The 22,639-nt window shown below is 42.2% G+C and overlaps 1 protein-coding gene across 1 annotated transcript in view; it reads left to right on the top strand.

Annotated features, from left to right (window-relative positions):
• Phlpp (PH domain leucine-rich repeat protein phosphatase) overlaps positions 1-22,639 on the top strand; it is a 209,241-nt gene that overhangs the window by 119,071 nt on the left and 67,531 nt on the right. Inside the window, exons 8-10 of the mRNA XM_070086002.1 lie at positions 165-225; positions 2,514-2,900; positions 20,566-20,808. Of these exons, the coding sequence (XP_069942103.1) occupies positions 165-225; positions 2,514-2,900; positions 20,566-20,808 (691 nt within the window). The remainder of the gene's footprint in view (positions 1-164; positions 226-2,513; positions 2,901-20,565; positions 20,809-22,639) is intronic.

The following is a 22,639-nucleotide window of genomic DNA, read 5'->3' as shown; positions in this document are numbered from 1 at the left end:
CTACGAAAGTTCCTGGGTCTTGGTGACGAGACAGTAGGGTCAGTGCCGCTGATGCAACCGTCACTCAAGTGCTGCCCGTAAAATCATTCTGTTTGTAAGCTCTGTATTTATGTGGCTGAGTAATTACAATGTTGTGTCTGCTAGTACTTTTTGGTATGTTGCAGGTCTTACCAGGCTGGAGGTGCGCTACCATCCACGACGACTGACCAGACTTAACTTGGCCAGGTAAGCCACACTCTGCCACCAGGAATGTATACTATGTTAGTCTGGGACACTTAATACGTAGGTCAAAATACAGATTTCTCCAGATGTACTATAAATTCTTAAGCTGTTCACGGCAGCTCAACTAGTCAGTAGAGAATTTTGCTAAGGGAATTTGAAGCATTCTGATTGACTTATGGCCGTTAAATGTTTGCAAACCATTCCTTTTCTGCCTACCCTATTTTTTTGCCTTAACGGCCCACTAAGGAATGATGACTTTTTGAATGCATTTTATGTTTAATAAATTTCACAATGACCTTTCTTATACGTTTAATTTAGTAAAAGAATAATTACTGTTGGTTGCAACCACGCTCATTAAATATTGGGAAAAATATTTCTTAGGTACGTGCTGCTTGTGTTTTAAATATCAGTTGCTGTCATGGTGAAAGCCCCAGAATCTTCCCCTATCTTTTCTTTCAGTGTGTGTTTAATTAAATTATTTTTTCCTAATATTATACCAATTATATCAATATTAAATGTTAATTTATTAAGAAAAATGATAGGCAGGAAGCCTTAATATACAAACGATCATCTCTGACGTATTATGTACAAACCTTGTTAAGCGATCAAGAAGACGTTGAGAGTTTCATGAACCAGCAGCAGGAGCTCTCTCAAAATAATTCTTCATTAACTCAACAGTGATAAAATGACGAGAGACAACATATTCAGACTTCTGAAAGACAAATCTGCACACAGAAATCACTCCTCACTAAAGCAAAAGGTGCGACAGATGGTCCAGTATATTCCCCCAAGGAAAGTAGGGGTGCCGTGAATACAGACAAAATAAATGTCAAAGGCCTACGTGTTAACAACCTCCCATCATACATAACAGGGATGACCAATAGACCCGCAGCTATCTTCTAGAATCTAGAGGGAATTGGGTGGGTTCCAGCAGTCAGTTCTTGACCAACCGAGCTTGTCAGGAACTGACTGCGACCAACAGTAACAGCCTGGCTAATCAGGCCCTGAGCCATCGAGAGGCCAGGTCAGAGACCGGGCCGCGGGGGCACTGACTCCCACAACACCCTCCAAGTAAGCTTTTGATACAGTACTAAACAAGAGGCAAATTGAAAAAAAGTAGTCTTGGATATACAAGATGTTACTCCACTGGATAAAATAGTGACTGACAAATAGATGATAAATTGTCATACTGTCGTGACAGATATGTCAAGACGGGATTAAAAATCAAATAAGATTTTCCAAAGAACCATATTATTCCTGACCTTTGTAAACATATCTGGAAAGATCTATCATTTTTTAAAGTTAATTAAACGAAAATTGTGAGAGAATGGTAAATGGAAGATTTCAGAAAGCTGCAGGAAGAGTCAGTGATATGACTACTTAAGTTAAACCTAATAAATCCAAGTAGAAAAAGAGAAAGAATACTCGGTAGTACCAGATCGATTATCTAAACAAGAAACGGCTACTTGTAAGTAAAAAAAAAGGAGTATGTGTACTCGCCTATTTGTGGTTCCAGGGGTCGATTCATAGCTCCTGGCCCTGCTAGGTGTGTGTGTGTACTCACCTATATGTGGTTGCAGGGGTCGATTCAGCTGTGTGTGGGGGGGGGACAGCTGTACTCACCAATGTATGTTTGTGTTTACCTGGAGATTACCTGGAGAGAGTTTCGGGGGTCAACGCCCCCGCGGCCCGGTCTGTGACCAGGCCTCCTGGTGGATCAGCGCCTGATCAACCAGGCTGTTGCTGCTGGCTGCACGCAAACCAACGTACGAGCCACAGCCCGGCTGATCAGGAACTGACTTTAGGTGCTTGTCCAGTGCCAGCTTGAAGACTGCCAGGGGTCTGTTGGTAATCCCCCTTGTGTGTGTTTATGTTTGTGAGAATGAGTTTATACTTTTTGTGTTTGCCCGTGGCTGGGTTGGCAACGCTCTCGCCACACACAATGAGTGTCCGTGGTTCGATCCCCAGCAAGGATGGAAACGTTGGGCGTTTCCTTACACCTGCTGTCCCTGTTCACCTAGCAGTAAGTAGGTACTTGAGTATTAGCCAACTGGTGTGGGTCGCATCCTGGGGGACAAGACTTAAGGACCCCAATGAAAATAGTCATCGATGACGCACCGATTTTCTTGGGTTATCTTGGGTGGTTAACCTTCCGGGTTAAAAAACATATTTAATGTGCATGTGGATTTTCATATAGGTAATTATTATTAGTCATACAAGCTGAAGAGGCAAAATATTTGTTGCTATGATGTATGTTTGAACTATACTGTATGTTTATTTTCTTTCTGCAGGAATGAATTAAGTGCTGTACCACCCTGGTTAGTGTCAAGCACTGAAGTAACACTAGTAGACGTGAGTCACAACCAGGTGACCTGCCTCCCAGCCTTCCTTACTTCAGGTCACCTCCGCCGCCTCCACACACTCTCAGCCCACCACAACCGCCTCACAGCTTTTCCCGTACCACAGAGGGGCACCATTGACCTTCACAAGGACTCAAGCTGTTCTTATATCTCTCGGAATCCAGTACAAGGCCCTCACAGATCCTCTCATCTTTCTTCTAACTACAACTCAGTCCACAACTTGCAGGAGGAGCCACGACTGTCTTCACTTGAGGTTCTCTTCCTCCACCACAACAGACTGACAGCTCTACCATCTAACCTCTTCTCATGGCTCAACAAGTACGGTACAATTCATTGTTGATTCAGTATCATTTAACTAAAAAGAACTTTTTTTGGTGAGAATCCTTTCATGCGCAGGTATATAATTATTAGTCATGGGGACATGCTACTAGTAGGGGTTATACAGTGCTTGGGGAATGGGAGCTACCCTCATGAGATTCCTTGATACCGGTGATGGGCTCTTGATTCAAGGAATTGTACCTGTCATCCCCTTCCTTGGATTGAACCTAAATGCTTTCCATCATTCTCTCTTGCGCAGTATTACCAATTATGGTTTAGCACTTCCCCTGAACTTAATATTCCAAGCATTAACGATCGTGTTACTGAAAGAAATACCTTCGTTGGGGTCAATAAGCTTAGGTTAGCCCATTCAAACCCCTGCACAGAAGCCCTCCAAACTTTCCTCAGCACTGGTGAACATTCTTCCAGATGGATCGAAAAAACTGGAACCGACCTCCGCATGAACCAGCTACATGATCTATGTCAAGTTAGGCAACAGAGGCACTTCCCTGCTCCGGGGGATATTACCCCATTCCAAACTACCATTCCTCCATTCCCCCCAAAACTCTTATTAAATCACAACCAAAGCTTCATCTTGAAGCCAAACAGGATGCCATAAGCTGTATTGATAACTTAGTCACACAGAACACTCTTTCACAAATTATTTACGTTGATGGTTCTGTTCACCAATCCACTGGTGCAGCTGGTAGTGCTGCTGTTGTCATACAGAGTGATGGCTCTCATAAAGAAATTGAAGCACGCATCAATAACTGGGCCTCTACCCTTTAAATAGAACTGTTTGCCATACTCTTTGCACTCAAATGCGTCCATGTATCTAAGGTTGACACTTTAATTGTGACTGATTCTCTGTCATCCATAAATGCTCTCAACTCATTAAGTATAAAATTGTGGTATGCTTGTGTCAGGAGCCAGACATAGGTATGGTAAGATTGTGGACAGTGGAGTCAGAGTGCACATGATGTGGATTCCATCTCATATTGGTCTTCAGATGCATGATAGAACTGATGAATTGGCTAAGATGTATGCTTTCAAAGAGGGAGTAGGTTACAGTCTAGGGTTGTCAGTTAGCAGTTTGAGAACAATTATACAAAAAGAACTTCAATTGAACTTTATTGACTTAAAACTTAGGGAGATTGACACAAGTCAGTCCATCTATTATCATTCCATCATGCAGAAGGAGCCACATGTCTATGGTGCATCCAACAAGATAAGCAGACTTTTGGATATCACTACTGCAAGATACCAGATGTACTTAGCAAATTTCCTAAATTTGCTTATAACAGATAAGTGAACTATAGATATGTAGATATAAATCAATATGTATTCCTGTTAACCCTTTGGGGCCTAGTTCCTAGGCCTTTTGTGTATCCATATGCTCTTGCACTACCGTCCACAGGATGGATATGGGGTGCACAATAAACTAGCCACTTCGGTGGCAAAATCTAATCTACTGTCCGGCTGGGTTACAAGTATCTTTGGCAAGTCAAATCACCACCACCAGATGTAGACCAAACGAAATGTAAACTTTGCCAGATAGACTATTGTCACACCCTACGTCAGAAATGTACAAGAAATGGCGAAGTATTTTATCCACAGCGGTATATTACAGACCATTCTGGAGAAATACCCTGACTTTGCTAGCTGTAAATAAAGCATTACCACGTACTCACCTAATTGTACTCACCTAATTGTGGCTGCAGGGGTCGAGACTCAGCTCCTGGCCCCGCCTCTTCACTGATCGCTACTAGGTCCTCTCTCTCTCTCTGCTTCCTGAGCTTTATCATACCTCTTCTTAAAACTATGTATGGTTCCTGCCTCCACTACTTCACTTGCTAGGCTATTCCACTTCCTGACAACTCTATGACTGAAGAAATACTTCCTAACGTCCCTGTGACTCGTCTGAGGCTTCAGCTTCCAGTTGTGACCCATTGTTTCTGTGTCCCCTCTCTGGAACATCCTATCTCTGTCCACCTTGTCTATTCCCCACAGTATCTTGTATGTCGTTATCATGTCTCCCCTGACCCTTCTGTCCTCCAGTGTCGTCAGTCCGATTTCCCTCAACCTTTCCTCGTACGACATTCCCATGAGCTCTGGGACTAGCCTTGTTGCAAACCTTTGTACTTTCTCTAACTTCTTGACGTGCTTGACCAGGTGTGGGTTCCAGACTGGTGCTGCATACTCCAGTATGGGCCTAACATACACAGTGTACAGTGTCTTGAACGATTCCTTATTAAGGTATCGGAACGCTATTCTCAGGTTTGCCAGGCGCCCGTATGCTGCAGCAGTTATTTGGTGGATGTGTGCCTCCGGTGATGTGCTCGGTGTTATGGTCACCCCAAGGTCTTTCTCCCTGAGTGAGGTCTGTAGTCTTTGTCCACCTAGCCTATACTCTGTCTGTGGTCTTCTTTGCCCCTCCCCAATCTTCGTGACTTTGCATTTGGCAGGGTTGAATTCGAGAAGCCAGTTTCTGGATCACATGTCCAGCCTGTGTGTGTGTGTGTACTCACCTATTTGTACTCACCTATTTGTGGTTGCAGGGGTCGAGTCTTAGCTCCTGGCCCTGCCTCTTCACCGGTTGCTACTGGGCCCTCTCTCTTTCTGCTCCATGAGCTTTATCAAACCTCGTCTTAAAACTGTGTATGGTTCCTGCCTCTACTACGTCATTTTCTAGGCTATTCCACTGCCTGACAACTCTATGACTGAAGAAATACTTCCTGATATCTCTCTGACTCATTTGTGTCTTCAACTTCCAATTGTGGCCTCTTGTTTCTGTGTCCCCTCCCTGGAACATCCTGTCTTTGTCCACCTTGTCTATTCTATGCAGTATTTTATATGTCGTTATCATGTCTCCCCTGACCCTCCTGTCCTCCAGTGTCGTCAGGCCGATTTCCCTTAATCTTTCTTCATAGAACATTCCCCTTAGCTCTGGAACTAACCTTGTCGCAAACCTTTGTACTTTCTCTAGTTTCTTGACGTGCTTTATCAAGTGCGGGTTCCAAACAGGTGCTGCATACTCCAGTATGGGCCTGACATACACGGTGTACAGTGTCTTGAACGATTCCTTACTAAGGTATCGGAATGTTGTTCTCAGGTTTGCCAGGCGCCCATATGCTGCAGCAGTTATCTGGTTGATGTGTGCTTCCGAAGACATGCTCGGTGTTATACTCACCCCAAGATCTTTCTCCTTGAGTGAGGTTTGCAGTCTTTGGCCACCTAGCCTATACTCTGTCTGTGGTCTTCTGTGCCCTTCCCGTATCTTCATGACTTTGCATTTGGCAGGATTAAATTCAAGAAGCCATTTGCTGGACCAGGTGTCCAGTCTGTCCAGGTCTCTTTGAAGTCCTGCCTGGTCCTCATCTGATTTAATTCTCCTCATTAACTTCACATCATCTGCAAACAGGGACACTTCTGAGTCTAACCCTTCCATCATGTCGTTCACATATACCAAAAATAGCACTGGTCCTAGGACCGACCCCTGTGGGACCCCGCTCGTCACAGGTGCCCACTGTGATACATCATTACGTACCATGACTCGTTGTTGCCTCCCTGTCAGGTATTCTCTGATCCATTGCAGTGCCCTTCCTGTTATATGTGCCTGATGCTCTAGCTTCTGCACTAATCTCTTGTGAGGAACTGTGTCAAAGGCCTTCTTGCAGTCCAAGAAGATGCAATCAACCCACCCCTCTCTCTCGTGTCTTACTTCTGTTATTTTATCATAAAACTCCAGAAGGTTTGTGACACAGGATTTGCCTTCCATGAATCCGTGCTGGTTGGCATTTATACTCTTGTTCCATTCCAGGTGCTCCACCACTCTCCTCCTGATAATCTTCTCCATAACTTTGCATACTATACACGTCAATGACACAGGTCTATAGTTTAGTGCCTCTTTTCTGTCTCCTTTTTTAAAACTGGGAACTACATTTGCCGTCTTCCATACCTCAGGTAGTTGCACAGTTTCCAGGGACGTGTTGAAGATTGTGGTAAGTGGCACGCACAACATATCTGCTCCCTCTCTAAGGACCCACGGGGAGATGTTGTCCGGTCCCATTGCCTTTGAGGTATCGATGTCCCTTAGCAGTTTCTTCACCTCCTCCTCATCTGTATGTATGTCGTCCAACACTTGTTGGTGTATTCCTTGCTGGTGTCCCCATCTGGTCTGTCCCCCCAGAGGCCTTCCTGTCTCTACTGTAAATACTTCTTTAAATCTCGTGTTGAGCTCCTCACATACCTCTTGATCTTTTCTTGTGAGTTCTCCACCTTCTTTCCTCAGCCTTATCACCTGGTCCTTGACTGTTGTCTTCCTCCTAATGTGGCTATACAGCAGTTTCGGGTCAGATTTGACTTTCGATGCTATGTCGTTTTCATACTGTCACTGGGCCTCCCTCCTTATCTGTGTATACTCGTTTCTGGCTCTTCTACTAATCTCCTTGTTTTCCTGGGTCCTATGCCTCCTGTACCTTTTCCATTCTCTGTTGCACTTAGTTTTTGCCTCCCTACACCTTCGGGTAAACCAAGGACTCGTTTTGGTCTTCCTATTATTTCTGTTTTCCTTGGGAACAAACCTTTCCTCTGCCTCCTTGCACTTTGTTGCCACATATTCCATCATCTCATTTACTGATTTTCCTACCATTTCTCTGTCCCACTGAACCTCCTGCAGGAAGTTTTTCATACCTGTGTAGTCCCCCCATTTATAGTTTGGCCTGTCCCCTTCAGTTCCTGTTACCTTCTCCACTTGTAACTCTACTATATAATCAAAACTCAGAACCATGTGATCGCTAGCTCCAAGGGGCCTCTCGTAAGTGATGTCCTCAATGTCTGAACTGCTCAGTGTGTGTGTGTGTGTGTGTGTGTGTGTGTATGAGTTTGTGTATGTGTGTGTGTGTGTGTGTGTTTATGTGTGTGTGTGTGTGTGTGTTAGTTACCATTTTGTCCTAGGCACATGTCGATTAGACACTAGGCCTGTTGTATGTACGTGTGTGTGTGAGTGTGTGTGTGCATGTGTGTGTGTGTGTGTGTGTGTGTGTGTGTGCGTGTGCGTGTGTGTGTGTACTCACCTAGTTGAGGTTGCGGGGGTCGAGTCCGAGCTCCTGGCCCCGCCTCTTCACTGATCGCTACTAGGTCACTCTCCCTGAGCCGTGAGCTTTATCATACCTCTGCTTAAAGCTATGTATGGATCCTGCCTCCACTACATCGCTTCCCAAACTATTCCACTTACTGACTACTCTGTGGCTGAAGAAATACTTCCTAACATCCCTGTGATTCATCTGTGTCTTCAGCTTCCAACTGTGTCCCCTTGTTACTGTGTCCAATCTCTGGAACATCCTGTCTTTGTCCACCTTGTCAATTCCTCTCAGTATTTTGTATGTCGTTATCATGTCCCCCCTATCTCTCCTGTCCTCCAGTGTCGTCAGGTTGATTTCCCTTAACCTCTCCTCGTAGGACATACCTCTTAGCTCTGGGACTAGTCTTGTTGCAAACCTTTGCACTTTCTCTAGTTTCTTCACATGCTTGGCTAGGTGTGGGTTCCAAACTGGTGCCGCATACTCCAATATGGGCCTAACATACACGGTGTACAGGGTCCTGAATGATTCCTTATTAAGATGTCGGAATGCTGTTCTGAGGTTTGCTAGGCGCCCATATGCTGCAGCAGTTATTTGGTTGATGTGCGCTTCAGGAGATGTGCCTGGTGTTATACTCACCCCAAGATGTTTTTCCTTGAGTGAGGTTTGTAGTCTCTGACCCCCTAGACTGTACTCCGTCTGCGGCCTTCTTTGCCCTTCCCCAATCTTCATGACTTTGCACTTGGTGGGATTGAACTCCAGGAGCCAATTGCTGGACCAGGTCTGCAGCCTGTCCAGATCCCTTTGTAGTTCTGCCTGGTCTTCGATCGAGTGAATTCTTCTCATCAACTTCACGTCATCTGCAAACAGGGACACCTCAGAGTCTATTCCTTCCGTCATGTCGTTCACAAATACCAGAAACAGCACTGGTAGTAGGACTGACCCCTGTGGGACCCCGCTGGTCACAGGTGCCCACTCTGACACCTCGCCACGTACCATGACTCGCTGCTGTCTTCCTGACAAGTATTCCCTGATCCATTGTAGTGCCTTCCCTGTTATCCCTGCTTGGTCCTCCAGTTTTTGCACTAATCTCTTGTTTGGAACTGTGTCAAACGCCTTCTTGCAGTCCAAGAATATGCGATCCACCCACCCCTCTCTCTCTTGTCTTACTGCTGTCACCATGTCATAGAACTCCAGTAGGCTTGTGACACAGGATTTCCCGTCCCTGAAACCATGTTGGCTGCTGTTGATGAGATCATTCCGTTCTAGGTGTTCCACCACTCTTCTCCTGATAATCTTCTCCGTGATTTTGCATACTATACATGTCAGTGACACTGGTCTGTAGTTTAGTGCTTCATGTCTGTCTCCTTTTTTAAAGATTGGGACTACATTTGCTGTCTTCCATGCCTCAGGCAATCTCCCTGTTTCGATAGATGTATTGAATATTGTTGTTAGGGGTACACATAGTGCCTCTGCTCTCTCTCTCAGGACCCATGGGGAGATGTTATCTAGCGCCATTGCCTTTGAGTTATCTAGCTCACTCAGAAGCCTTTTCACTTCTTCCTCGGTTGTATGCAATGTGTCCAGCACTTGGTGGTGTGCCCCACCTCTCCGTCTTTCTGGAGCCCCTTCTGTCTCCTCTGAGAACACTTCTTTGAATCTCTTGTTGAGCTCCTCACATACTTCATGGTCATTTCTTGTTGTCTCTCCTCCTTCCTTCCTTAGCCTGATTACCTGGTCCTTGACTTGTTTTCCTCCTGATGTGGCTGTATAACAGTTTCAGGTCAGATTTGGCTTTCGCTGCTATGTCGTTTTCATATTGTCTTTCGGCCTCCCTTCTCATCTGTGCATATTCGTTTCTGGATCTATGACTGCTCTTCTTATTCTCCTGGGTCCTTTGCCTTCTAAAATTTCTTCCATTCCCTAGCACACTTGGTTTTTGCCTCCCTGCACCTTTGGGTGAACCATGGGCTCATCCTGGCTTTTTCATTATTCCTGTTACCCTTGGGTACAAACCTCTCCCCAGCCTCCTTGCATATTGTTGCTACATATTCCATCATCTCATTAACTGGCTTCCCTGTCAGTTCTCTGTCCCACTGAACCCCGTTCAGGAAGTTCCTCATTCCTGTATAGTCCCCTTTCCTGTAGTTTGGCTTCATTCGTCCTGGCCTTCCTGCTTCTCCCTCCACTTGTAGCTCTACTGTGTATTCGAAGCTTAAAACCACATGATCGCTGGCCCCAAGGGGTCTTTCATATGTGATGTCCTCGATATCTGCACTACTCAAGGTGAATACTAAGTCCAGTCTTGCTGGTTCAGCCTCTCCTCTCTCTCTTGTAGTGTCCCTTACGTGTTGGTACATGAAGTTTTCCAGTACCACCTCCATCATCTTAGCCCTCCATGTATCTTGGCCCCCATGTGGCTCCAAGTTCTCCCAATCATTGTCAGCGGCAGCAGCAACAGGAACCTTGTCCTCTATTTTTACTTCTACTCAGCTGAGGTTCCCAGCAGCCCAGTGATGACCTAATCAAGACCCACATAACACTAACATGTGTGGATACCCAGAATGATATAAATCAACTGCAGAAATCACCCAAAAGCTCACAAATTACCAACTAATAGGACTCGTACTACCACCTCCTACCCCGCTGCCACTGAAGTGATACTCCACAACATTCACCCATCGCCTATTATTCACCCGAGGCCACAGCCAATGGACAAGGGTCAGAGCAATAAAAGAAGATCCAGTAACCAGCTAAGGACTCCTAACATCAAAGGTGAGAGCAGTAAAAACACGAGGAAAACTTGTGGTACTGCCAGCCAGGACATTACCCTCATCACCCACCGGCACCACCACAACACAAGACAGACAACAACAAACATGGCCGCCGCCACAGTCCAAGATAACTTCTTCCCAGTATTTGATGTCAAGAAGATCACCGACCCAGAAATAGCTAAACTCCTTACGATTCAGAACCAAACGATCACCAAACTAACTCAAGAAATGCAGGAACTAAAAGCTAGCAATGCAGATTACCTCAACAAGATCACTGCACTAGAACATAAACTAGACACTCTGGAACAACAAACCAACACCCACACCCAGTCCCTAGACACCATCAACACTCTAAAAGACCAAGTCACCCTACTTACTACCAACATTACAGAGGAAAGATCAAGAGTGGACCAACAACTTGCCAATGTCATAACCAACTTCCAAGACCATAATGACCAACAACAGCTATCTGACGCTGTTGTAGTTAACAGCAAACATCTCCCACCCACAGTCACCCAAGAGACCTGCATAGAGACCACCCTACAGCTTATCAAGGACCACCTTCGCCTTAACATACGTAGTGATGACCTAAAGGATTGCAAACTGATGGGCTACCAAGCAGGTAAAAAAACAGTGCTGTTAAAATTCCAAACTAGCCTACAAAGAAACAACCTACTAAAAACATCAATTTCTATGAAAACTGATGTTTACGTCAATGAGTGCCTTACCAAAACAAGACAAAACCTTCTTTATCGGCTAAGAAAATTACGCTATGCCCAAAAAACCCACCAGTGCTTTGTGAGGGATGGAAAAATCGCAGTTAGGAAACAGCCCACTGGGAAGAGATACTTCATCTCTACAGAACATGACCTTAAAACATTCCTAAGTGAGGCTGGACTAACAGAATCAGAGTAAAGTGCAGATAATACCCACAGTCCACAGTTAGTGTTATATTGTCATAAATTTGTGCCCCCCTAAAATTCTAATACCCCAACTACTTTTGATTGTCATTGTTGTATTCAACGACCATTCTACCTCATAGTCTTAATTTGTTTAATATCTACAGAATCTATCTCCTTTTTTTACAACTTCCCGCATCACTGTTCCATCTTATTTTATTATAAACTAGCCATAACTTGTCCTCAATAATTCTACCTCACTTTAAGAAATACTCAATTGCCCAATTTTATTCTAAAATCCCTATTATTGCCCAATTTTGCTTTAAACTATATTGATCAAACTTATTGTAAACTTCTTTTATTGACCATTTTATTCTATACTTTTTTAAACTAGTATTTTCAACTACAACTTTTATATTATCCTGTCTACCATCTTACTAGCATATTATAACCAAGTCATTGCCATTTTTATTTTTATCATTTTTTTTTATTATTATTCTTTTGCTGCCATAACTTGTGTATTTTATCCTGTCAATTTAAATCTAGTTATACTCTAATTCTTGTAAACAACTTATATAAGACCTTAGTGCAATTACAATTGAGAGTCTTGTGCATTTTTTATATTATTAGATTAAACACAGTTGTACTATAGTCAATACCAAATTCATATATTAGACCATAGTGCAATTACTAGTGAGAGACTGGTGCTATTTTTAATTTGTATTTTTATATTATTAGATTAAATCTAGTTGTACTATAGCTCATTCTAGCTCAAAACATAGACTCCACAAAAGTCATTATATTAGACCTTAGTGCAATTACAAGTGAGAGTCTTGTTCTATTTTAAATTTGTATTTTTATATTACTAGTTTATACCTAGTTGTACTTTAGTTCATTCCAGCACAACACATAGACAACATCAACTTAATTATGTGTAGTAGTGACTATACTCTATATGACCAAAATACTCTAGCTATATACTTATCCAAACTTCCCACCACTACAGATATCAGTACTAGAACTCAACACACAACTCAGGATATAAATAACCATAATTTAAACCTAGAAGATGATTGATCACGTTGACCCTGATCTAAACCTCCATAATCTGACACCCAATCAAAACCTATTGGAAAGTAACTGCCTTTATTACACAGCAACACAAGCCACCACTATCCTAAACAATGCTAAAAGTCTATCAGTACTTAACTACAACATCAGGTCCTTAAGCAAACACTATGATGACCTCCTGGCACTCCGTGAATCACTAAAGACACCCTTCTCCTGCATTATTCTTACTGAGACCTGGCTTAAGCAGGACACAATAGATATTTACCCTCTACCAGGATACACAGCAATTCACAACTGCAGACCAAACCAAGTTGGGGGTGGTATTGCAATCTATTACTCTAACCAATTATCTTGTATTAGCACCACTTGCTTTAGTGATGAATATGGGGAATACATTTTTGCTAATTTTACTGTAAAAAACCTTAAGACACCTATAACAATCGGTGCCATTTACCGGATACCTCACACAAACATCCCAAATTTCAGTGAGAAATTAAAGTCACTAATAACAAACAGACAAATGAATAAGCACCACCTTCTCTTAGCTGGAGACTTCAACATCAACCTTGGCTTACTAGATGATCAGCCTGTAACTGATTTCATCAACAATATGAACAACACACTTCTCATACCAACAATAACTAAACCTACCAGGCTCACTGAGACAAGTGCAACCATAATAGACCACATATGGACCAATATACTAGCCCCCCTTAAATCAGGGATAATCACAGATAGCACTACAGACCACTACCCTACCTTCCTCCTGACAAACATTAGTAAACCACCACTTGAATTCAACAAAGTCTCATTTAGACTCCATGACGAGGCCTCAATAAGGAAGTTCACAGCTGACCTAGAGATTGTTGACTGGCCTACAGAATTCTCCAAGGCCAATGGTATTGATGACTGGACAGACATTTTTCTTAACAAATTACTTAGACTATACAACAAACATTGTCCTATAAAAACGAAACAGATCATAAACAAACGGCTTGGTTGCCCATGGCTAACCAGTACCATTCTGAAATCCATTGACAAGAAACACCAATATGAAAAGCATTATAGACAGGGCTTAATACACAAAGATATTCTTAACCCTTTCAGGGTCCGTCCCGTAGATCTACGGCTTTATGGTGAGTGTCCAAACCGTAGATCTACGCCATGAGCTCAGCTCACTCTGATAAACTGTGAGTGGTACATTTGGGCCTAGATATGAGAGAATACATTTATGTGGTATGTGTGCACCACATAAAACAGATCCTGCAGCACACTGTGTATAATGAGAGAAAAAAAATGAAATCATGATTTTTCGATTAAAACAGCAACTTTGCAGTGTTTTTTCGTATGTTTTTTATAGTTGTATTTGCGATTTCTTGGTCTCATTTGATAGAATGGAAGACATATTACAGAAATAGAGATGATTTTGATTGGTTTTAGCACTGGAAATGGCTTGAAACTGAGCTCAAAGTAGCGGAAATGTTAAATTTTTGCCGATATTCAAGAGTAAACAAACGACCTCACACGTCTAATACACGTCAGCTGGTGGGTCTAATATACATTCACAAATATGGTGATGATATTTATACAATTATTACAGTATTGCATAGCAGTAAATCTTCTATTTTTTGGTGTGAATAAAAATTCATTATGTGAATAAAAAATCAAAATGGAATTTATTTGTAAAGCCTCAAAACATGACTAATGAACAGAGGAAATGTTAGTTTAGTGCCAGGAATGCCTACATTGTTTATTCTGGACCCTATTTTGAAATTGGAATATTTTGAACTTTGTGTTAAATTGGCCAAATTAACAATTTCCGATCACTTTATTTTGTAGTTGAAACAGTTGACTTGGCGATTTCTTGTGCTCAATCGATAGAATAGAAGTAATACTAGTGAAATAGCTAAGAATTTGGTTGATTGGAATAATGTAATTGGCCTAAAATGGGAGTCAAAGTCGGCAAAATCGCCGATTCGTAAATATCGCTGACACATCAAAATTCGCGAGAGCATAATTTCGTCAATTTTCCACCAAATTTCGTACTTTTTGTTTTATTACCTTCACAAAAAGATTCTCTACGATTTCATAAGAAAAAATAACAAATTTTTTTTTTGAAAATTCTTGGACACTGGTGCGTGACTCCAGATTTGGGCCTTGGACCCTGAAAGGGTTAAACACTATTCATCAGTTCTCACCAAAGTAATAAAGAAAGCCAAACAACTATACTACTCCAGTAGATTCACAGACACTAGAGGAGATATAAAAAAGACCTGGAAAACACTCTCAGATTCTAGGGACCCACAAACTGAAAAAAACCAAGAATATTGTCCTAACTAAACCTAATGAAACACCACTACATCCCACTGACACAGCTAACAAGATAAACGACTTCTTCTCAACCATAGGATCTAATCTCGCAAATAAAATCCCACATACCAATGCCCATGCCGGGGACTACCTAGATGGGAATTTCCCAAATTCCTTCTATCTTGCACCAACTGAGCCCTCGGAAGTCACCGAGATTATAAAGTCACTTAAAAACAACTCAGGGAATCTGTCTAATGTCCCACCATTACTGTACAAGCGAGCGGCCCATATCCTTTTGCATGCTATTTCATTACTTTTTAACAAGTCACTAGAAACTAGCACCTTCCCGAAACTACTCAAGATGGCAAGGGTTACACCAATACATAAAGGTGGTGACAATACAGACTTAAACAACTATAGGCCAATATCAAACTTACCATTGCTATCCAAAATCTTTGAGAAACTTGTGCACAGGAGACTATATTCATTTATAACAACACAAAACATACTCAACCCCTGCCAATTTGGATTCAGGAAAAATAAAAGCACTTATGATACAATCATAAAAATGCTAGATCTGCTTTACACAGCATTGGAAAATAAGGAATATCCACTAGGAATTTTTATTGACCTAAGAAAAGCTTTTGACACAGTAGACCACGACATCCTACTCCACAAACTTGACCATTACGGTATAAGAGGCCATGCGCTTGCTTATTTCAAATCTTACCTTACTAATAGGTATCAGTATGTCACCATTAAAGACACAGCATCAACAACACGGCCACTTGATACTGGAGTTCCGCAGGGAAGTGTCCTTGGTCCCCTGCTCTTCCTCATATACATCAATGATCTTCCAAACGTATCCCAACGTATCTCTTTGCTGACGACACGACTTATGTCATCTCTCACCCTAATCTTGCCACCCTCAACACCATTGTTAACGAGGAGCTGATCAAAATATCGACTTGGATGACAGCCAATAAACTTACACTTAACACTGACAAAACCTACTATATTATGTTTGGTAGCAGAGCAGGAGATGCACAAATTAACATTAAGATCGACAACACTCTAATTACCGGACATAATGAGGGCAAATTCCTAGGCCTATACCTTGACAACAACCTGAATTTCAGCACCCATATCCAACACATAACCAAAAAAGTATCCAAAACGGTTGGGATCCTCTCCAAGATACGATACTACGTGCCGCAAAATGCCCTTCTCACACTATACCACTCACTTATTTATCCATACCTCACCTATGCTATTTGTGCTTGGGGATCAACTGCAGCAGCACACCTAAAGCCAATAATAACCCAACAAAAAGCTGCAGTAAGAATAATCACTAAATCCCATCCCTGGCAACACCCCCCCCACTCTTCATAGATCTAAACTTACTCCCTGTTCAGTACATCCACACTTACTACTGTGCAATGTACATCTACAGGACCTTAAACTCCAATATCAACCTTGACCTAAAACACTTTCTTGATAGTTGTGACAGAACCCACAGGCATAACACCAGACACAAACTTCTCTACGACATTTCCCGTGTCCGACTAAACCTTTACAAAAATTCAATGTATGTCAAAGGCCCTAAAATCTGGAACACCCTACCTGAGAACTCTAGAACTGCAGACACATTCATCACCTTCAAAACTACCATTAGAAAACATCTTATCTTCCTGATACACCCCATCAACTAACTACACGAATACCACCTGGTGGTTCACACTTACACTCACTCACCCATTTGACCGTAAACAGAAATATTAATCTCAATCTTAAAATAATGAATCCTATGATACTCCAATACTGAAACTATGTACTGTGCCAAAACAAAAGCATTCACATTGCTAAACTCACAAACTAGTATTTAGTCACCTAGCCATAATACCAACTTACCTCATAATTTGTAATATTTTAAAATAAAGAATTAAACTAAGTCTGCCCGAAATACCTAGTCATGCTAGGCGTTCTAGTGGTACACTCTGTAATCATTATTTAACTACATGTAAACCACACAACAACCAAATTCTGTAAATTCAACATTGTATTCTTTATAGAGAATAAACTTTGAATCGATATCCTTGTGGTTAAAGTCACCCATGATCAAGAGCTTTGCCCTGCATGCATGAGCTCTTCTGGCCACTGCAGCCAGTGTGTCAATCATCACTCTATTGCTCTCGTCGTACTCTTGCCTTGGCCTCCTGCTGTTCTGTGGTGGGTTATGCATCACTGCTACTACCACCTTGGGACCTCCAGAGTGAAGCGTTCCCGCTATGTAATCACTTTCTTCTCCGCTGTCTCCTCTCTCCAGCTCATCAAAATTCCATTGGTTTTTGATCAGCAATGCCACTCCTCCACCCCCCTGTTCCCTCTGTCTTTTCTCAGGATCTGGTATCCCGTTGGAAAGATGGCATCTGTTATCATACCTGTAAGCTTGGTTTCTGTGAGAGCTATGATGTCCAGTGATGCCTCTTTGACTCTTTCGTGCCACTCCTCCCACTTATTTGTTATTCCATCAGCGTTTGTGTACCATACCTTCAGTTTCCTTTCCAACACTGTGGTTTGGGGGGCCTGTGAGGGTGGGAGACCTGGTAGCATACTGTGGGATTCTATAGCTCGGTGTTGGGTGGAAGCTGTGGGTATGGATTGTAGTGTGTGTTGGGATGGTGTGATAGGTTGTGGGGTTCTGAGGATAGTTGTGTGTGTGCTTGCCCTTGCTGCTCTGTTCTGCTCTGACTGACCTCTGCTGGTTCCATCCTTGTCTTCTTTCCTAGCTTCTTTTGCTTTTTTGTCCTGTCCCTCAGCTGCTGTCTTTCTGTTTGTGTTCTGTCTCTGTCTAGGAACACCCTCTTGTACTCTTCCGAGTATTTCAACCGTGGTTTCTCTTGGAGGATCCTGTTCTGCACTGTTTCCGTCCTGAGAATCAGCTTGATCGGTTGGTTTCTCCCCTTCGAGTATCCCCCCTATTCTCTGAAAATTTACAATCTCGTCCATCTGTTCTTCACCTATTTCCGTGATGATTTTCTCAATCTCCTTTCTTTCTTCCTGCTGCCTTTCAGTGTGTGTCCTTTCCTCTCTTTCCTGAAGCCCATGGATAAACACTGATTTTGCCCTTTCCTCCTCCCATTGCCTCACCCTCTGTGACTCTGGATCCTGCCTGTATGTGGTCATTTTCTCCCTTGATTTTTCCAGTGGCTCTTGATAGCATGGTTGTGCCTCTGCATTCGACCTATCACCCTCTCCATCTGCACCCAGCTGTTCTTCCATTTCACTCCTCAGCCCTTCTTGGCAGGCTGATATGACCTTAGCATAATTCGTATCTCCTTCCTTCCTTCCTGTTCAGCCTCTCAGCTTCATATGCTGAGTCTTCTCTGGTCACTGCCCCTGTTACTCGCTTCAGCCTATTTATCTCAACCTCTAGGACCCTTATCTTGGCTACTGTAGTTTCGACTTATATTACCATTTTCATAACTAAACTAATCATTATGTTTTGCATGATATATGGTCTACCACCATAGATAAGGACATGAGAATTAAAGAATGCAGGGACAATTTTCAGTTTCAGGTTTTTCCACAACCAACAAAAAAGAAAAACTTTTCTGATGTGGCTTATGTGTTTCTCTCCAGGGTCCGGCCTGCCGGTTTCCCTGAAATATGTAGTCAAATTAATTGATGTTCTACATCACTTCCGTCGCAACTTGAAAATTCTAAGTATTTGCGACTGAAGTGATGTAGAACATCAATCAATTGAGATCTGTTATTGAAATGATAAAGACCCATTAAACTCCCAAATATCTGACAGATATTCAATCTTTCATCACCTAATCTTTTTGACATAAGTGCACACCCTTTTCCACCAAACCTACTCCCAAACGTGAAGTCAATTTGCGCCTCTTTTTTAGGTGACATTTTCTTACTATAGTACTATTTTCTTCACCTTTCAGTAAAACACCATACACTTGCGTCTTTACTGCTCCATGCGTCTTTACTGGTCAAGTAACCCTATCAGGTACCTCCCTTAACATTTAGAGGCGAAAACAAACATTTATCCCTACACATCAATGTCTATCAACAACACTTCAGTTAATTTGTCACAGTACAAGTCTAGATAACGTGTAATTACTACAGAAAATTGGAGAGGAATCTCCCATACTCACCCATTAGCGGGAAAACACAGTTGTTCTGATGTAAACAAAGGCGTGTTGAGTGTTGCCATCTATGGTTAGGTTTATTTATTTTTATTTTGTTTTATTTCATTATTTATTTTTGTTTTGATTAATTTTTAAAAATCAGTTTTACTCTCCAAACACTTTAACTTTTTAGGTAGGGACCCCTTTGCACTTGCACCATGTGCACAGTCTTGGATGAGCCCCTGAACCCCTTGGACCACGGGGCCCCCAAATGTGCGGGGCCCTAGGCAAATACCTAGTTTGCCTATGCGGTAATCCGGCCCTGCTTGTGCCTCCCAATTCTTTGTCTCCTTCTCCAACCTCTTTTCCAATTTCACAGAGAGCTGTTTCTCCATTTTTTCAGAAAGCTCTGTTAATTTTCTCTCCCACTTTTGTTCCATCCTTTTCCACTGCTCCTCCATCCACTCCTCCCTATCAGAACCATTCTCATCTGATCTGTGTGTGTGTGTGTGTGTGTGTGTGTGTGTGTGTGTGTGTGTGTGTGTGTGTGTGTGTGTGTGTGTGTGTGTGTGTGTGTGTGTGTGTGTGTGTGTGTGTGTGTGTGTGTGTGTGTGTGTGTGTGTGTGTGTGTGTGTGTGTGTGTGTGTGCTCGTGTGCGCGTGCTCTTGTGTGCGCACTCGTGTGTGTGCACGCTCGTGCTTGTGTGTGTGCATGCTCGTGTGGGTGTATGACCCACTTAATATTTGTATTTATAACTCTTTACAATTGTGACTGTTTGTGGACGTGTCAGTGGCTCATTACTTTGTAATTTGTTCATGATTGTAACCATTATAGGAGTGTAGAGGGTTCATTACCTTTGTAACTTGCCATGATTGTGACCAGATCTACCTGGAGTTCATTACCTTTGTAACTAGTTCAGCTATCATAACTTTTGGACCCATTATGTACCTCTGTAATCGTTTGACTACCACCCACAGGATGGATTTGAGGTGCATAATAAAGATATTAAACTAACACATGAATGTAAGAATAAAGAATAAGGATAAGAATATTCTTTTTCTGTTTTTTTTATTTCTATTCTTATCGAATAAAGAATAATTAATTGTTGAATGGGAAGTAATCTGTTTTGATCTATGGATGAGTAGGATAACTCCAATCCCTCCAGTCAAGAGTCCTTTGCCGGCATCAAGTAACAAATGTATATTTACGGTTTTTAGGCTGAGGTAACTAGGTTATCTTAAATGACAAACACCCAGGTGCGTGGAGACTAGCTCAGCCTAGCAGTCTAACCAGGCTCCTTTCTGTTACGAGCTAAATTTTTAACACTGTATAAAAGATTTTATACACTGTATTATGAAGATAATTCTCTTATTTTGTGTCCTTAGGTTAAGAGTGCTGAATGTAAGTGCCAATCATCTGAGTGCATTGCCTGGTGCCATGGAATGTCGTGGGAGCCGAGGAAAGTCACAAGCATGTGTAGAAGATGCTGCCAGCCCAAAAGAGACACTGTCTTTGCAAGAGGTGTATGCTGCAGCTAACAGACTCAGGGACCTCACTCCACTTCAGCAGTGTCGAGCACTTCGTATCCTACACGCACCCTACAATAGAATCACCAACCTCCAGGACAGGTATTATAACTTTTATTTTGTATTGACAAAAAGTGCTAAACTTTTAGGGCCAATCTAGGACAGTTTTATTATTATTTATTATTAGAATTATTAATAATTCTAAAGAAAAATTGCAAATATTAGTGGACGAGTTTGGGAGTGTGTATAAAGGTAGAAAGTTGAAAGTGAACATATAAAAGAATAAGGTGATGAGGGTATCAAATTATTTAGATAAAAAAAAAATTGGATAACAAATTGGGAAGGAGGATTATGGAAGAAGTGAATGTTTTCAGATATTTGGAAGTTGACATGTCAGTGGATGGATTTACGAAGGATGAGGTTAATCATAGAATTAATGAAGGAAAAAGGCGAGTGGTGCATTGAGGTATATGTGGAGACAAAAAAACATTATCTATGGAGGCAAAGAAGGGAATGTGTGAAAGTATAGTAGTACCAACACTCTTATATGGGTGTGAAGCATGAGTTGTAAATGCTGCAGCGAGGAGGTGGTTGGAGGCAGTGGAGATGTCCTGTCTAAGGGCAATGTGTGGTGTAAATATTATGCAGAGAATTCGGAGTGTGGAAATTAGGAGAAGGTGTGGAGTTAATAAAAGTATTTTTCAGAGGGCTGAAGAGGGGTTGTTGAGGTGGTTTGGTCATTTAGAGAGAATGGATCAAAGTAGAATGACATGGAGAGCGTATAAATCTGTAGGGGACGGAAGGCGGGGTAGGGGTTGTCCTTGAAAAGGTTGGAGGGAGGGGGTAAAGGAGGTTTTGTGGGCGAGGGGCTTGGACTTCCAGCAAGCATGCGTGAGCGTGTTAGATAGGAGTGAATGGAGACGAATGGTATTTGGGACCTGATGAGCTGTTGGAGTGTGAGCAGGATGATATTTAGTGAAGGGATTCAGGGAAACCAGTTATTTTTATATAGCCAGTCTTGAGTCCTGGAAATGGGAAGTACAATGGGATATTGGAAGTTTGGAGGGATATGTTGTGTATCTTTATATGTATATGCTTCTAAACTGTTGTATTCTGAGCACCTCTGCAAAAACAGTGATTATGTGTGAGTGAGGTGAGTGTTGAATGATGATGAAAGTATTTTCTTTTTGGGGATTTTCTTTCTTTTTGGGTCACCCTGCCTTGGTGGGAGATGGCTGACTTATTAAAAAAAAAAAAATTGCAGTAGACTCTTATATTACATTGATTTATTTGGCACATTTTGGTTATTACACTATTGAAAAATTGTGGCATAATTTTATGCAACACTGTAAAATTAACTTAACATGGTTCAGTTTGTGGTAGGGGAAAAAATCTAGAGCATCACCTGCAGGATATTTTCCTAGCTCAGGCCACTGCCTTGCTGTGGGTGAGACCACTGTCTCTGTGGGGGAAACATACTGCCATCCCCTACCACTCCTGTCCCTGCCTTCCATTCATATGCATCTAGGAGCTAGCTGTGTTTATGGATTGTGTATTGATATTTTAATTGCTATATCTTGTATCTGCCAAGCAATCATGGCACCCAGTAGGCACACAAGTGTTGCTGAAAGTGGCAAGAAAAGGGTTAAGCATTTAAAACTTGGAGTTACTGATTGACTTACTGACTTGATTGAGTGATTTACTGACTGACCTGGCATTTATTGACTGATTTACTGACTGACTGACTTGACTTACTGACTGACTGACTTGACTTAGACTTTTTCACTGAAGGGAAACATGACAAATCTAGAAGCAGTGGTCTGAAATGGTGTCTAGAGCAGCTGATGCTTTACTGTCAGCTGTTTAATGTACTGCAGGGTAAAATAGGCCAGAAATCCATTACAGAATTTATGCACACTCCAGTACAACCATC

The sequence above is a fragment of the Cherax quadricarinatus genome, chromosome 17 (genome assembly GCF_038502225.1).
Source record: "Cherax quadricarinatus isolate ZL_2023a chromosome 17, ASM3850222v1, whole genome shotgun sequence".
NCBI lineage: Eukaryota > Metazoa > Arthropoda > Malacostraca > Decapoda > Parastacidae > Cherax > Cherax quadricarinatus.
The sequence above is the reverse complement of the archived record's forward strand: the minus strand, read 5'-3'. Positions and strand labels throughout refer to the sequence as shown.